This window comes from Aethalodelphis obliquidens, unplaced genomic scaffold (assembly GCF_003676395.1).
Source record: "Aethalodelphis obliquidens isolate GAN/ISIS:26980383/991018 unplaced genomic scaffold, ASM367639v1 scaffold139, whole genome shotgun sequence".
NCBI lineage: Eukaryota > Metazoa > Chordata > Mammalia > Artiodactyla > Delphinidae > Aethalodelphis > Aethalodelphis obliquidens.
In genome coordinates, this window is record NW_020838083.1 from 19,727 (window position 1) to 37,330 (window position 17,604).

Sequence of the window (17,604 nt, forward strand, 5' to 3'; positions counted from 1 at the left end):
GCAAAAAAAAAAAAAAAAAGAATACCAAGTTTTATGCTTGTTTTTATAGCCAGATCTTCTACATCAAATATACTCCAAAGCTATACTCCCTTGGTTTGTTGTCTTCTCTTCTTTCCCCTCTGAATTATAAATAGGGGCATCTTCTGATGGCAACTACTACTTCTGTGTAATTTGCTTTGGCTCCTGTGCCAACCCATGCCCCTTATATCTGGGCTCACTGTTGGTGCTTCCTGATTTTAAATGAAAAATGGCTAAAAGTTCAGCAATTTTTCCATTATGGTAAAATATTAAGCATTCAGTTTATCTATTCCTGTTCATGCTGTGAAGGCTAAAGTTCTTGGCAAAGTTGTGAGAAAACAGTAATATCAAAGATGATTTCCAATGTTAAAATGTATCTCCAATAATCTAAAGCTTTGAAGAAAATTTTGTAATCTCTGTAATTCTTGTTAACGTAGAAGCAACATTTCTGTCCTAATTATTTATTGGAACCCCTTTCTGTCATTGTTTGGGGCACAGAAGGGCTGCTGAGATGGAGAGTCTCAAGATGGATACGGAAATGCTCTATCCTGAGATAATTGTAGAAGTGGGCAAAGTCACTCTTGGAGAAGAAAAAAGGAAGAAGATGACCAATAGCTATTTGAAAAGAACTGAGAATTCTAAAATCATCCAAGCGACATGTGCACTGTTAAATTCTGGAGGGGGTGTGATCAAAGCAGAGATTGATGATAAAACCTACAGTTACCGATTCCATGGGCTGGGACAGGACCTGGAAACTTCTTTTCAAAAGCTCCTTCCTTCAGGTTCACAGAAATACCTTGACTACATGCAGCAGGGGCACAATCTTATGATTTTTGTGAAGTCCTGGAGCCCAGATGTCTTCAGCCTCCCGCTAAGGATTTGCAGCTTGCGCTCCAATTTATTTCAGAGAGCTGTGACTTCCACCGTCAACTTGAGTGCCAGCAGTGCTCTGGAGCTCCTCCGAGAGAAGCAGTCCAGAGCTCAAAGAGGAAGATCAAAGGTGCAGGAGCTGCATTCTCAGAAAGCTCTTGACAAATACATTCAGGAAGAGGAAGATATGAGGATGTGTGCCTCAGAATTTGTTAAAAAAGATAAACTCATCTATAAGGAGAAACTCGACTTCAGTGAATCCACACATGTTGAGCTTAAAAGGTTCACCACCAAAAAGATCATCCCTCGGATTAAAGAAATGCTGCCCCATTATGTTTCTGCATTTGCCAACACCCATGGGGGATACCTAATTATCGGGGTGGATGATAAGAGCAAAGAAGTGTTTGGATGTAAGAGAGAAAAAGTGAACCCTGAATTATTAAAAAAAGAAATAGAAAACTGCATAGAAAAATTGCCTACATTCCACTTCTGCTGTGAGAAGCCAAAGGTGAATTTCACTACCAAAATCTTGAATGTGTACCAAAAAGATGTCCTGTATGGTCATGTCTGTGTGGTACACGTGGAGCCCTTCTGCTGTGTAGTATTCACAGAGGCCCCAGATTCCTGGGTCATCAGGGACAATTCTGTCACAAGGCTGACGGCTGAGCAGTGGGTAGCCATGATGCTGGATATTCAATCAGGTAAAGCAGACAAGACGTCATTGTCCAGTCAGCAGGGAGGAGCCCCTTCTCTGCCTTCTTTTGGGTATTTGGTCAATATTTTGGTTAGAGAATAGAAAGCTGGTTTTGCTTACAAATCTTCTATTAAAGGGTTATTTTCTAACATTTTTAGTTCCAAAGACTCAGAATATGAACTGTGTGAGGTCAAGAAATGCTTGGATTTTCATCTCTTTGGGGAAAGTTATAGTATGCCATCAGCCATGAATTCATGAAAGTTCCTTTTTATGCACTGTAAAGGTCTGCTGAAAAAAAAATTGCAGGCTGATAGTCTTAGTCTAAAACATTCATCAATAGTCTCTCTCTAAAGATGATATTTCAGAGAAATGTTGTTTAAGAAAGACTCTCCACTAATTCTTTCAAGGGAAACTTGTTGACAAATTTGAATTGTTTCAGTAACATTAGGAGCCAGTACCTTGAACCACTAGGCTGAGGGCACCACCAAGTGGAGAAAAACTTAACGCAAAAGAAGGTGCCAGGTACGGGCCTCCCTCATGGCACAGTGGTTGAGAGTCGGCCTGCCGATGCAGAGGACACGGGTTCGCGCTCCGGTCCAGGATCCCACATGCCTCAGAGCGGTTGGGCCTGTGAGCCATGGCCGTTGAGCCTGCACGTCTAGAGCCTCTGCTCCACAACGGGAGAAGGCACAACAGTGAAAGGCCCACATACCTAAAAAAAAAAAAAAAAAAAAAAAGGTGCTGGGGAGGGGATGGTGGTGGGGGAGGAGGATTTCTTGTGTTTTCACTTCCTTACAGTTTTGCTGAGCATCAGCCCTGGTGATTTCACATCAATCCATAAAGGACTTAACGGGCTGAATGAAGTTTATCGGTTTGCCTTCATGGTCAGTAAGTTCCAGATTTGATAAAAGAAGCTCAGATCAAGCCTTCAGTGATTTTATTGACACACACACACACACATACACACACACACACACATAAACCCCAAACTAGAGATCCTACTACTTTCCATTCCATCTAAACTTTGGGGTGGGGGGGACTTTAACAACTATAATAATATTTTTAAAATACTGTGCCTACTTTTTCTGACACCACCCTACCACCACCACTACCACCACTACTGGAAGCCTTTTCTTCTTAGAGGTGACCTGGAACCAGAATATTAGAGTTGGAAGGAACCTTAGGGATCACCTGCTCACCCTTGCAGGAGAGAGGTGAAATGACTTGCCCAAGATAAGTCACAGGTGACTTAGATGATGCATGGCCCTACAGGAGTCCCAGACCTCTTTTCCTAACATATGTGAACTGTTTGAGGCATAGAAAGAATGAGAACAGCTCAGGCATGACACACACCATATGTCAACAGTAGGAAGAGCAATAGAAACATTCTTTAACTTTTTTTTTTTCATCTGAAACAACTCTCCATGGATTTGTTTAGCTCCTTCCAATTTGGCCGCAGACTACAGCCTTCACCTGATTTCACCAGCTTCATCTACACGAAGAAGCCCGTCATCTCCCATCAAAGTCCTGGAATTTAAGGGGGCTCTACAACAACGCTTGTTTCCAGGTATTCCTTCTTGATTTCAGCTGAGGGGATTATTTATTTTCTAAAATTAAGTTGGGAGGAATTGGTAGCAATTCATCCAAGCCTTTCTCCTTAGAGAAGATCAAATGTAGTGCTTAGCAGATACAATTGTCCTGAATTAATATACATGGCGAATTCTTGATTTCAGTCATCAAATCCACCCTACACCTCTGTGCGTTTTGGGCTTCCAGTCACAGATGGCTTTTGTTCTCCAAATATGAGAGAATACATTTGAAAGAGCTGCCCCCTGGCTTTCCAAGGCAGAAGGAGGTGAGCCTTGGGGTCACCTAGACTCTTCCTAAGGCAGAGTTTCTCAGTCTTGACCCTATTGATATTTAGATCAGATAATTCTTTGTTAGGGAGGCTGCCCTGAGAATTGTAGGATGTTTGGCCGCATTCCTGGCCTCTAGCCACTAGATGCCAGTGGCACCTCTCCAGCTATGAAAAATCAAAACATTTCCAGATATTGCCAAATATCCCATGGGGGCAAAATTGCCACAGGAAAAGGAAAGTTCTTAGTTTCCCAAAAGCATCAGGTTCTGTCTCTGTCTCTGTCTCTCTGTCTCTCTCTCACACACACACACACACACACCCTTAACAGGAAGGAATACCTTCCTAGTACTACTGGACCATTTGGGGTTGAGGACAGAGTGCTAGAAGGCTGTTCTGTGAAGACCCCTCCCTGATTGCCTTCCCCTGTATGAGAGCTGCCAGAAACAGTGACTTCTCAGCCCTGGCCTGTGAAGAGGAGATGCTTTCTTTGCAGACAAGGAAACCCATAGTTCCATGGCTAGGCTCATCTCTTCTTACAATGTTGCAGGAATACTTAAATATCCTTTGGAAATTTTAGTAACTTCTATTCCTTGCACTTTCAGTGACACAGGAAGAGATACAATTTAAACCAGAATCCCTCTGTAAGAAGCTCTTCTCAGATCATAAAGGACTGGAGAAATTAATGAAGACACAGATATATCCTTGTTCTCAGGGGTTTGTGATATTTTCCAAAAGCTGGGCTAGTGACATTGGCTTCAGGAAGGAGCAGAATGTCCTGTGTGATGCTCTCCTAATAGCAGTAAACAGCCCCCTTGTACTCTATACAATCTTAACAGACCCCACGTGGATTGGGGGGCTTATGTATGCCCGGAACACTGCTCGTCAATTAAAGCAGAAACTGGGAACTGTTGGTGGTTACACAGGGAAACTGTGTGTCATCCCAAGGCTGATATACCTGCCCAGCACACAGTGTAGACCACGTGAAATCCCCATGCACTATCCCCGAGCCTACAGGCTTGCTGATGAGGATGAAATGGAAAATTTGTTGCAGGCCCTTATCATGGTCTCACTCTGCTCTCGATCTCTTCTGAGTGACCAGCTGGGCTGTGAATATTTCAATTTGCTTGTAGCAGAGCAGTGCGAGCTGCTTTCAGAGAGCCTTCAGGAGACACGAGAATTGTTCCTCCACTGCTTTCCAGGAACCAGGAAGACTGCCCTGGCCATAAAGATCATGGAGAAAATTAAGGACATGTTCCACTGCAAGCCCAAAGAGATCCTCTACGTTTGTGAAAGTGACGCCTTAAAGGATTTTGTGATGTAAGAGTTTCACTAACTAAACACATTTAATCAGTCTTTCAACAGTATCACACAAGTAATTTGTGTCTTTAGTTTAAGATTTTGCAATGCCTTTGCTGCATATGGACAAGAGCCCAAACTATATACACATTTGCAAGTGATCAAGTAGTTGAGCTAGAAAACGGCACTTTGCAATGTTCAGGCTTAAACATCTCATTAGAAATTAGCTACATATGCATAACTTTAAGTTTATATAACTAGAAACATTTTCCCCCCACAATCTATGGCCTTAAATTTAAGAAAGGTTGAAACGAACCTATCTTGTTTCACATATACTTTTTGCTTGATATTTAGTGCTTTAAAGTCATAGGGTCTTTCAGTCAATTAGACATTACACCTAATGGGAACTTGAATTTAAATACCATTTATTTCATTTATAAAATATTTTTACTTGTTTGACTTGTTCTGAGTCAATAATTTTAGAAAACATGCACATTTGCTTCTGATTTAAATCTTTAGCTTTCGATTTAGTAAAAGAAATTGGTTGTTAGTCAATCCAGCAACTGAGGGCTTTTAATTGACTTGCTTATTTATTCAACTAATCTTTTTGAACACTGTTTATATGCTAGGTACTGTGTACATTTAGTGTTAGAGGAGAAAAACATATTGCAGACCTTGCTGTAAAGCCCAATAAGAGAGACAAAGAGAAAAATAAGCAATGGGAGTGTTGTGTAACTATTATGATACTAAAGATATGCTTAACTTGGGCTGGATATTGGTCAGCAAATACTCCCCAGTGAAGGAGATCTTGACTTCCTTCTTAAGAAGTGAGTAGGAGAAGTGAATAAAGGCAAAGGGCACAGCAAGTGCAAAGGCATGGAGATTAGAGAATCATAATGGTAGGTCTGCCTGGAGCCATGAGGGACTGTGGGTATGCGACAGATGATGAACTTGCAAAGGAGGCAGATGCCAGACTATGAAGGATCTTGTAAACTGTGTTAAAGGCTACGTTCTTTATTACGCTTTACAGGTATAAGTTTTTTTTTGTTTTTTGTTTTTTTTTTTTTGCGGTACATGGGCCTCTCACTGTTGTGGCCTCTCCCTTTGCGGAGCACAGGCTCTGGACGCGCAGGCTCAGTGGCCATGGCTCACAGGCCCAGCCGCTCCGCAGTATGTGGGATCTTCCCAGACCGGGGCATGAACCCGTGTCCCCTGCATCGGCAGGCGGACTCTCAACCACTGCGCCACCAGGGAAGCCCCAGGTATAAGTTTTTAAATATCCCCAGTCAAAAGACAAATTCAATTCAACAAACATCTATGAACTTAATGTGAGTGGGTTACGGAGATGACTAAGAATCAATGCTTTTCTTCAAGAAGTCTACAGAGTCCAACCTGGAAGAGAGGAACGTGAATAGTTATGATTCAGGACATAGGGAGTAAAGCCCCAGGGACTGCACATGCAGTCCCACATCTGCAGGGATGGGTGATATGACTTGACTCCAAATTAGAGGTGGCAAGAAACAACCAAGTTTGTTTTAAAAAAAAAAAGTATACACACACACACACACACACGTATGCTAAAACATACTATAAAGGAAAATTGAGCTAAGTAAGTAGGATTGGTAGCTCCATAGAGGCAAAGACCCTGCAGACTTGGTACCCTACTTGACATGTCATGGAACTCAGCAACCTCTTAATGTTTTCCTTACCAAAATCTAAAGAGGCTTCTGCTTTTGTACTACAAGTAAGTGGGGAAATAGGATTTTCTTTAGAGGAACTTGTATGAGCCCATACCTCTTTTGCATACGAAAATTATGATATGCCTCTAGGTGACTGTTCTCCAGCTCTAAAAAAGACAGAAAGTAAAGAAATAGTAGTAACAAGTGTAAATTCCTTTTGATATTTCCTTTAGATGTAAGGAATTTACCTTCAGGGATTGTCAAGCAGCAGAAATGGACTATGGTAGAAATAATAAAATCTCCTACCTGGGTTCATTTCAAAAGTATCGCATGCAGATTCAACTTAATAACCCCAAAGAGTAGGGTTTGCAATTATGTATTCTGTCTATCAGGTAACTTGTAAGTAGAGCATTTTTGTAGTTATTGAATCAGTGAATCAGTCTCCAGATGAGAACCAGTCTCTAATGCTAATCCAGAGAATAATAAATGCATGGTATTTCCTTTGTTTATATGGCTGAAGCCCTATTTTCTCCTTCATCCTTACAGCCAGCAAACCACCTGCCAAGCTGTGACCCGGAAAACCTTCATGCAAGGGGAATTCTCAAAGATCAAACACATAGTGATGGATGAGACTGAGAATTTCTGCAGTAAATATGGTGACTGGTACATGAAGGCTAGGAGCATCACCCATCCAAAGGTGAGGGGCGCCGGAAGTGAAAATCTTCACCACGGGATCCTCTGGCTTTTTCTGGACCCTTTCCAAGTCCGTCATGCAGATATCAATGGCCTTCCCCCTCCATCTGCTCAGTTTCCTCGAAAAACAATCACCAATGGGATCCACTGTGCTCTGGACATAGCGATGCTGATGAAAGAAGAAATGAAGAGGATCAAAGAAAATCCTCACCCCAACGTGTCTCCAGACACATTGGCATCATTTAGGGAAGCTGCCTATGAGGAAGCAATGTGCGCTCAGGCTCTGCCTGGGGTGTGTGAGACAGAGACGAACCTGACCACAGAAGAAATTGCAAAACACGTGGCAGAAAGATGTCACAACCTGTTCCAATGTGGATATCTGCCCAAAGATATAGCAATTCTGTGCAGGAGAGGGGAGGACAGAGGACGCTATGAGCTTGCACTACTAAGAGCAATGGAATTATTTGAGACCCACGGAGCAGTGAAGGTCGTGTTCAGCCAGGTCTCTGGTGTTTTGGATGGTCACATCATTTTAGACAGTATTCAGCAGTTTTCAGGCCTGGAGAGGAATATTGTGTTTGGGCTCAGTCCGGAATATGCCCTGTCAGAGGAAGTTCATAAGCTCTGTTTTGCCTCGAGAGCCATTAAACACCTTTACCTGCTTTATGAAAAGAGGGCAACCTTCTGAAAATTATTTCAAACAGTACAGGAAGGGAGAAAGAGCAGAGTCCCTGCTCCCAGGCAGGTGGCAGCTATGCCTTTTCATGTGTTACAAGTGAGGAAATCCAGGCACAGTCAGAATAGCATGGAGCCACAGAAACATCTCTTGGGACTGGGCCTTTCAGTCTGTTTGCAGTGTCACTGTCCTTTTCCCACTCCACTCCACCTCTTCCCTGGTACTTATCACTGGTGCCTTGCCTCTGGTTTTTCTAGTCCAATCCAGCTTCCATCTTGTCAACCACAGAAGTCCTCCTCAAATACAGAACTGACTTTGTGACATCCCTGCTAATGTATCCCCAGGGAGTCCCCGCAGTCAAACCAAACTAATTTTCAAGGCTTTCCAGGATACACCCTGACTTACTGTCCTAATGCATCCTTTATTATACCTCTATCTCCCAGTGTTTCTAACGCACCCCAGCCTTGCTGGCCTATTTTGGGGATGGGGTAGGGTGCCCTCCAGGCACAAATCCAGGAGAAAGTGAGGAAATATTCTTTTTGGTTATAATTTCAGATAAAGCCCATCATCTTTCCAAGAGGTGGAAGAGCAGGCAGGGCTTGGAAAAGTGCTCTTAGCTGCCTCTCTGAACTGCTCAGGCCCCCAAGCCAGCCATCTGAACCTAGTGGTCGGCTCTCCTGATACTGGATTGAACAGAAGAACCTCCCCACTTACTCCTGTTGCTCCAGCTACCTGATATTTCATCATTTTTACCTTTCCTTGGGGGTTTTAAGGGTACTTTTAGATGGGAGAAAATAAAGTTCAGCAATTAGTTAGTTTTTGATGAAGCAAAAGATACCAGCGTGTTAACATTCGGAGAATGGGAAATGTGTGAATTCTCTAAAAATAAAGAGTCAAAAGTGGAGGAGGATTGAGGGAATGGAGAGAACAGGGGTCTGCTAAATTTTAGTCATAAGCCTCAGTGCCATTTGACTTTGAACTATTTGCATACATTGTATAATTTTTGATAAAATAATTGATTTTTTTAAACAAATTAATTGTTTTAAATATTGCATTTGAGAGTCTTTGTCAGTTCTATGCAGACAGTTTGGTCGGGCTCAAAGTAGAAGGCCTAATCCAGTGGTTCTCAACACTGGCTGCTCATTATAACCATCTGGGGAGCTTTAAAAAATAGCAGTGATCAGGCCAGAAACGAGACCAGTTAAATCAGCATCTCTGGGCATGGGCCTGGGCAACGGTATTTATTAAAAGTTGTCCAGGGACTTCCCTGACAGCGCAGTGGTTAAGAATCCGCCTGCCAATGCAGGGGACATGGGGTCAAGCCCTGGTCCGGGAAGATCCCACATGCTGTGGAGCAACTAAGCCCATGTGCCACAACTACTGAGCCTGTGCTCGAGAGACTGTGAGCCACAACTACTGAGCCCACATGCCACAACTACTGAAGCCCGCAAGCCTAGAGCCCATGCTCCGTAACAAGAAGCCACTGAAATGAGAAGCCCGCGCACCGCAACAAAGAGTAGCCCCTGCTCTCCACAACTAGAGAAAGCCCACACGCAGCAACGAAGACCCAATGCAGCCATAAATAAATAAATAAAAGTTGTCCGGATGATTCCAATGTGCCACCAGGGTTGAGAACTCATGAATCTTTCTTCTAGTCTGTTCTTTCTGGCCCCAAATGTATGTGTACAGATTTCTCTTCCCATTAGACTGTGAGACCCCTGACAGTAAGGATGGCACTTACACATCTTTATTATTTCCCTGAAAGTAACTAGTGCAGCACCTTGAACATGGCAGGTGCTCAGTAATTATTTACTGAATGGACTTGCTCCTTTCAGAAAATCAGAATCTACTAGGACAATGCTTCTAGCCAATAGAATGAATATCTAATTTTGGGGACTTCAAAGAGGTCAGTGTGGAGAATAATTAACACTGCCATAATGGAGAATAAGAGAATAAAGGAATTTAAACTGTTTTTAGGCAACAGCTAAAGGTCCATGTTGATGGAAGTTTGTTAGATTTGAGTTTGAGATTAGGAACTGGTGGAGACTAAGAATAAATGGCTAACTTGAATGTGCTTAGAATTCTACATTTTTCCTACAGACCCTTAATATAATAGATAAAAACAATTTGTTTGGTGAAATAACATGCCTGCTGTGAGAAGCTTCTAAAACTTACTTTAAAAAAGAAAGGTACTATATTATGTAAGTTTGAGAAATGGAGAGAGGCAAAATAAACAGTTCTTAGCCACTTGTTATCCAGTCATGATTTTTTTCATTTTTGGTTATTTATTTCTATTCTTTGTTGACTTGCAAAAAATATTTTTACATAGTTATGATCAAGTTGTACAATCAATTTTATATCCTGTGCATGTGTTTTTTCCATGTAATCTTTTTGTGAGGCACTGTTGTAGACTGTATAATTCTTCCCAGTACTTCATCACTCCCTACACCTATACCATGTGTAGTTCCTGAGATTACAGCTGGAGTATATTTTCCACCCCCTTGATGTCAGCTTGGCTGTATGACTTTATTTAGCCAATGAAATGTTAGTAGTTGTGATGTGTACAGAGGCTTTACCCATTTCAGTGCTGGGTCTGCTCTCTTGGGCTTCTGCTACCACCTTGTGAAGATGATGTCTTGGGCAGCCCACTAGTCACGGAGGAATGAGAGATGTGAACTCAACTCATGGCTGGAGCCAAGTTCCACTGATCCCGACAAGATTAGCCAAAATCCAGCTGACCTGCAAATGCAGAAGTGAGAGAAAAAGACTTATTGTATGATTGAGATTCTAAGCTTGTTTGTTTTGCAGCAGTAGCTGACTAATGCAGGCATTTCCCCATGTTGTAGTGTAGTCTTCAAAATGATCATTTTTAATGGTTGCACAATATCCCAGAAGATTATACAAAATTTCAGTAATCATCCTCCTAATAATTTGGGTAACTAGCAATTTTACACTATTAAAATCAAGCCAGGCACATACTCTACTCAGGCATATGACCTTTTCTTTCCTTGGTATATTTATGAATCCCCAGAGGTGAGATGACTGGCTCAAAAAGGTGACCTTGATAAAAGATTCACCTTATTCGTACTGTACATAACAACATTCAGATTTGTTGCCTTAAACAAGAGAACAAAATGCTGACCAGGTTTTGATGACAAAAGAGGCACTGGCATCTCAGAAACAGGTGGCTCAGAGCACGCTGTCTGCATGCAGAGTAAAACCAAGGCCCATCACCATAACCCAGAACCTCAGAGGAGGAATCTAACTTGGAAAATTACAGATGGGATCATGAATTATGTAACCTTAACATTATATGTAAATAAAAAGCTCTCGTCACTTGAAACCAATGTAGGGTGTTATCCCAGAGAAAAGAAAAGGCAGGATACCTCTAATCATCAATAGAACTCTTTTTTTTGGCCGCACTGCGTAGCTTGCGGAATCTTAGTTCCCCCGACCAGGGAGCGAATCCACGCCCCCTGCAGTGGAAGTGCGGAATCCTAACCACTGGACCGCCAGGGAATTCCCATATAGGACTTGTTTTGAAGAAAGACTGTGCCATCTATGAAATGGAAAGAGGAAGAACCAGAGAGGTAAACTAGATTTCTTATGAAGCTGAGCTGCCTCAGTTTCCCCATGGTTTGGGAGAGGCTGAACATCAAATTATTTTCAAGAAGCTTCAATTTCAAATAAGCACAAAATTTATAATAACCGTATGTTTCTATTTACTGAGATGTTACTACAACCAGCTACTATTTGCTAATGCTTTGTGTACATTCTCACAACAACTCATATGAGGTATACCATACACATGTTATCACCACTTCATAGATGGTAAAACTGAGGCGCAGAGAATTTAATTTTCTGAAAGGCACATGTCTAGTAAGTGTCCAAGCTGGATAAATATAACATTTAAATAGATTTAGTCATCTCAACTCTGAGAATGTAGAAATACTCTGAAGATACTCTCCAAAGGCGAGAATACTCATGTTTGCTAACAGGATCCTTGGTCAAGCTCTCAACTCTAGAAAGCATTGGCCTCCACTGCAAGTGAAAACAGCTGAGTAGTCTATACTGTTTCCTACACTTAATATCTGTCAGTTCTCCCAGAGCCTCCTGATCGTTCTAGAAAAATCTGAATTTCTTCTTCTGCAAAGCTCAGAATCAGACTCAGGTCATATTCCTGACCTGTCCAAAGCCAGGGACTCCTAACATGGACTGGCAAATCTCCTCCGAGGCTGCTGCATCTTGGCTTCTCCCAAGATTTAGTGTAAAATCCCCATTTTCCTCCTTTTTGCAAAGTCTTTTTGTGGGGGGAGGGGAGAAATATACATCTATCTTGCTCGTTTTCAAATGGAATGGGCATTTAAAAGTTCCAGAGACAATGTTTTCCTTCTGAATCTACCTCATGCACAAGCGGAAGGAGACTCAAGCTGCCTCTTAGTTCAGTATCTTCAGCTGACAGAGGTGACATGATTTTGAAATAAATGGGATCAGTTTTCAATTTTGTTCCTTCTTTCATTCTCAGCCTAAAATGGAAGTGAAGAATGAGGAATTAGGACACAGCCACTATGTTCATCCTCTTTTTATTGTTTATTGTTTCAGAATCATCTCAGACCATTTGCATTTAAAGTCCACCTTCACCTCTGCTTTAATCAGGGAAAGTTGTCTTCTTTGCCCAATTATACAGCTTGGAAGAAGCATGTCTTGGGTGGGGGGGAATGAGGGAAGCACGGGCTCCCTTCCAAGACAGCCAGATATGACAAATAAACCCCATCAGTCAATGGCTAATACATCAAAATGCCTCTACAGCTCCATCCCTGTATCCTCTGATATCTAAGATTATAGCTAACATATAGTGAGTGCTTACTATGTGTCAGATACTGTGCAAAATGTTTTAAATACCTTATATCTTTTCTCATCCCCTCAATCTTTGAATTATGTATAGCAGCCTCAAGCAAGGTAGGATAAAGTCGTGTTAAGAGCTTGACTCCTAGGGTCAGATTGACCAGAGCTTTGAATTCCAACCGTATTTCTTAATCGGCTGAATGACCTCAGGCAAGTTAATTTCCCCCTTTAAGACTCAGCTTTCTCATTTGTAAAACAGAAATAAAATTCATACCTATGCCTTAGATAAAGATGAAGGTTGAAATAAATAATATATTTAAATAAAGCCTGGCATATGGAAGGCTCTCAATAAATTTTGGCCCTGATTAGCTTTAATTTACAGTTGAGGAAAATGTGCCTTGCCTGAGACCACCTAGTAAATTCTGAACCCAAGATCTGAACCCATGTCTGCCTGACTCCAAAGTCTACTTTAGCCTCTTTGCTATTCTGCCTTCCTGCACGTCAAAGTTAAATGCATGAGTCTCCATGTTCACAGTAATTTATTTGCTTTGATATGGAGACTAGGATTGGATATACTCAGAATATTTGTGATATTAAGCAACATGGCTTTTGTTAGCTTCTAAAACTTTTCTACAAAATCTGTATGATAACAAAAATGACTCACATAACAGAAATGTTTAGGGAAAAGTGATTTCTACAGTAAGAAACTTTAAAAATATACCTTTCATAGGGGCTTCCCTGGTGGCGCAGTGGTTAAGAATCCGCCTGCCAATGCAGGAGACACGGGTTTGAGCCCTGGTCTGGGAAAATCCCACATGCTGCAGAGTAACTAAGCCCGTGCGCCACAACTACTGAGCCTGCGCTCAAGAGCCTGCGAGCCACGACTACTGAAGCCCACGTGCCTAGAGCCTGTGCTCCACAACAAGAGAAGCCACCGCAGTGAGAAGCCCGCACACCACAATGAAGAGGAGCCCCCGCTCGCCGCAGAGAAATGCCTGCGTGCAGCAACGAAGACCCAACACAGCCAAAAATAAAATAAATAAATAAATAAAATAAAATTATTTAAATATATATATATATCTTTCATTATGAGATCTATATAATGACATTACAGAAAGATTAAAAAGTAGAGAATGACAATGGAATATTACTCAGCCATAAAAAGAAACGAAATTGAGTTATTTGTAGGGAGATGGATGGACCTAGAGTCTGTCATACAGAGTGAAGTAAGTCAGAAAGAGAAAAACAAATACCGTATGCTAACACATATATACGGAATCTAAAAAAAAAAACAAAGGTTCTGAAGAACCTAGGGGCAGGACAGGAATAAAGACGCAGACATAGAGAATGGACTTGAGGACACGGGGAGGGGGAAGGGTAAGCTGGGACGAAGTGAGAGAGTGGCATGGACATATATATACTACCAAATGTAAAACAGATAGCTAGTGGGAAGCAGCTGCATAGCACAGGGAGATGAGCTCTGTGCTTTGTGACCACCTAGAGGGGTGGGATAGGGAGGGTGGGAGGGAGATGGAAGAGGGAGGAGATATGTGGGTGTAGGTATATGTATAGCTGATTCACTTTGTTATAAAGCAGAAACTAACAGACCATTGTAAAGCAATTATACTCCAATAAAGATGTTAAAAAAAAAAAAAGTAGACAATGACAGGGAATTCCCTGGTGGTCCAGAGATTAGGACTCCATGCTTTCACTGCTGAAGGCCCAGGTTTGATCCTTGGTCTGAGGACTAAGGTCCCACAAGCTGTGTGATATGGCCAAAAAAAAAAAAAAAAGGTAGAGAATGAGAAAACTCCTTCCTACCGCTGTATCATACAGCTGCTTCCACTTTTGCTTATTCATTTCCAGTGTTAGTCCATTGGCAGATATATTTTAGCAAAGTTGTAATCATAGTATACACTGTGTTTTGCATCCTGTTGGGGTCAGTTGTTCTGGAGGCCCCTTCCCACTCTGCAGTTTCCCACTGAGACACTGTCCACATTACAGCCTAAGGAGGGGTGATTCCCGGCACAGCAGATCCTCTAATGTTCCAGTTGATTTCTTAGCCAAACCCACCTGAATTCACGCCTACAGAAAGAAAGATGATGATGGGCAAGTAAAAGATACAGAAGCTCTTCACCAAACTCCATCACATACGGAGGTAGGGGTGGAGTGAAGACATTTTAGGCAACTCAGCAACAGAGTAACATGATTAGGACGGACGCATTCTTCTCCCCTCATTTCCCCACAGGTCAGTGTGAGAAGCTGCCATTGGTGGTTGTGCCCTCCCTCAAGGGTGCCTGTTGCCAGGCACACAATGCAGGAGGTCTGTATAACAGACTCTGTTCATTCAAAGCTACCTAAACAGTGTTGTCCAAATTTTCCTGATAAGAATCACCTGGTGTGGTTGTTAAAATTCCAGATCCTAGGCCCCTCTCAGCTTTAGGGCAGGGGCCTAAGACTGGAATTCGGAGATCATTTAGGAAACGTTGTATTGACTGTTGAAATGGGTGGAGACTGTGACTGAATTACAGGAAGAACACCCACTCACTACTTACAGTGCTACCCAGGAATGACCAGAACGTCCATCAGACTGAGCTTGGAGGAAGTACCCATGTACTTGTGTGGGTTTCAGAGCCAAATGTGACAAGGTTCAAATATAGCCTCAGGTACCCAAATGTGATCTGGGCAGGTTAACTGCTCTTTCTTACATAAAATGGAAATAATAATATAGCCATGTCTCAGACAGTTGTCATAAAGATTCAATGCTGTGTTCCATGTGCTTGGTACAAAATCCAAGTGTCGACAAACAGTAGCTATTAAACCACCACTAAATTCTCAGTGCCTGGCATGTGATGAAACACTGCTACTTAACCTTTCTGAAGCTTAGTTTCTTCCTAGGTATAAGAGATGTTGGGAAGGGGGAAATTTCCCCCCTACCCCTCGAGTTCTTTTAGCTGAAGATTGACACAAGACAAATTAACAGGAGAAAAAAAATTAATTAGAATGCAGAGAGGTCTCATAGAAATGCCTCCCCAAGCGACCAAAGAAGGCTGTTCATATAACATTTTTAGGCAGAGAAACAATTATTTGTGAAGATTTAACAAAGGGGTTTGTGCTTGGGGTAGCCGACTCAGGAAGGAACAGAGTTTGCTTATTCGGCTTTCTTAGCCTTGAATTCCTTAACTGGTGATAAGGATACTTTCTAATCTCCTGGTATAGGGAGGATACTTTGACACGGGAGATTTCTTTTCTACTTTCTGGGGGAAAACGGGGGGGTGGGGTGGTCAGAATGTTTTTTTTAATATCAGTCTTTCCCCCACCACCTGTTTCTCAAGTAGTTTTCACTCAGAATTATCAATATGCCATTGTGGCATATCTTGGGGCAGCCTACTCTGAACCCCAACACAGGGGTACTATGAAATGCTGGCCTAATACTAAATCCTCTGTAAATGGTGGCTCTTAAGACATGCCCTGGAGATTAGATAGTAATAATATATCAGTGTTTATTTCCTGACTTTGATGACTGTCTTGTGGTTATGTAGAATAATGTGTTCAGGGATAATGGGAAATCAGGTTAGTAATTTACTTTCGAATAATTCAAGAAAAAGTTATTTACAACTGTACTTGCAAATTTTCTGCCAGTTTGAAATTGTTTCCAAATAAAAACATTATACAAAAATGTACACTATTAATAATGTACTATTTATAATATAATATGTACTTCTTTGATTTTCATTTCTGATATAAACCAAGATACCTTGTAGAGAGATAAGAGAAAAATGTGAAGAAATGGCAATAAATCCAATTGTTAATTACTAAAAAACAAAAAGACATCCCCTGGACCCTGCTGAGTTTTTCTCACTGGACATGTCTCAGGTATAACTTTTTTAAAAAATGCTGTGTCTCTGGGACAATTTGTGGGATGTATTGCTTTTGTGCAATCAGATTATTACCTGCTCTGTTTGCCACATGTAGGCAATGTCATGAAGTGATAATGCTCGCCATATTAGAACCAGATTTGGTACAAACTGGATTTGTGTGGCAGTCTATAATAGTAGTAATTTCTAGGACAATTCACCATGAATAGTGAGCTGAAAGATTGTAACAATGGGAGACAGGAAATATGGGAGTCCAGTAGTTCCCGAACCTGGCTGACCATAGAATCACCTGGGAATCTTAAAAATACAGATTCATTGTTTGCTGCATCGTGTCTGGGGAGAAGCCTGAGAACCTGCTTTTTTTTTTTTTTTTTCTCTTTTTAAAAAATTTTTAGTTTTTTTTAAATTATTATTTATTTATTTATTTTTGGTACGCGGGCCTCTCACTGTTGTGGCCTCTTCCGTTGCGGAGCACAAGCTCCAGCCGCGCAGGCTCAGCGGCCATGGCTCACGGGCCCAGCCGCTTCGCGGCATGTGGGATCTTCCCGGACCGGGGCACGAACCTGTGTCGCCTGCATCGGCAGGCAGACTCTCAACCACTGCGCCACCAGGGAAGCCCTTTAGTTTATTTTTATTTAAAAAAAAAATTTAGAATCTGCATTTTTAAAAAGTGTGCTGAAAGGTTCTGATGAGCAGCCAAGACTGGGAACTAATTATTTGGTTGTAGTGTAGAACCTGATAGTTGACGTTTTTTCTTTCCTTACTCATTTTAAAGATGTCTATCTTGATTAAACACTTTGCCAGCCACCTCCCGGCAATGAGGAGGCTCTTTTGTTTTTGTGAGCTTGGTTGATTTCATAACTGACCATTTGGGTTGCTGGACTTTCTTTGTGTTTTGTCTTTTTTTTTTTTTTGCAGTACGCGGGCGTCTTACTGCTGCAGCCTCTCCTGCCACAGAGTACAGGCTCCGGACGCGCAGGCTCAGCGGCCATGGCTCACCGGCCCAGCCGCCCCGAGGGAAGAACCCGCGTCCCCTGCATCGGCAGGCGGATTCCCAACCACTGCGCCACCAGAGAAGCCCCTGTGTTTTGTCTGTT

At 41.9% G+C, this 17,604-nt stretch overlaps 1 protein-coding gene and 1 long non-coding RNA gene across 4 annotated transcripts in view; one reads left to right on the forward strand and one right to left on the reverse strand.

The window, feature by feature from the left end:
• On the forward strand, positions 1-9,131 carry SLFN14 (schlafen family member 14). The gene is made up of 4 exons (XM_027099733.1): positions 1-1,589; positions 3,021-3,149; positions 4,043-4,757; positions 6,962-9,131. Exons 1-4 carry the CDS (start codon positions 530-532, stop codon positions 7,794-7,796), a joined length of 2,739 nt encoding a protein of 912 aa, XP_026955534.1. The 5' UTR covers positions 1-529; the 3' UTR covers positions 7,797-9,131.
• Positions 5,900-17,604, reverse strand: part of LOC113616428 (uncharacterized) — a 15,153-nt gene continuing 3,448 nt past the window's right edge. Inside the window, exons 3-5 of one of the 3 annotated variants that reach the window (XR_003431299.1) lie at positions 10,361-10,523; positions 6,531-7,277; positions 5,900-6,128 (exon numbers count right to left, since the gene is read on the reverse strand). This is a non-coding gene — a long non-coding RNA (uncharacterized LOC113616428). Of the gene's footprint in view, positions 7,278-10,183; positions 10,524-17,604 lie in introns of those variants that run through there. The other 2 variants (XR_003431300.1, XR_003431298.1) reach the window with 2 other exon arrangements.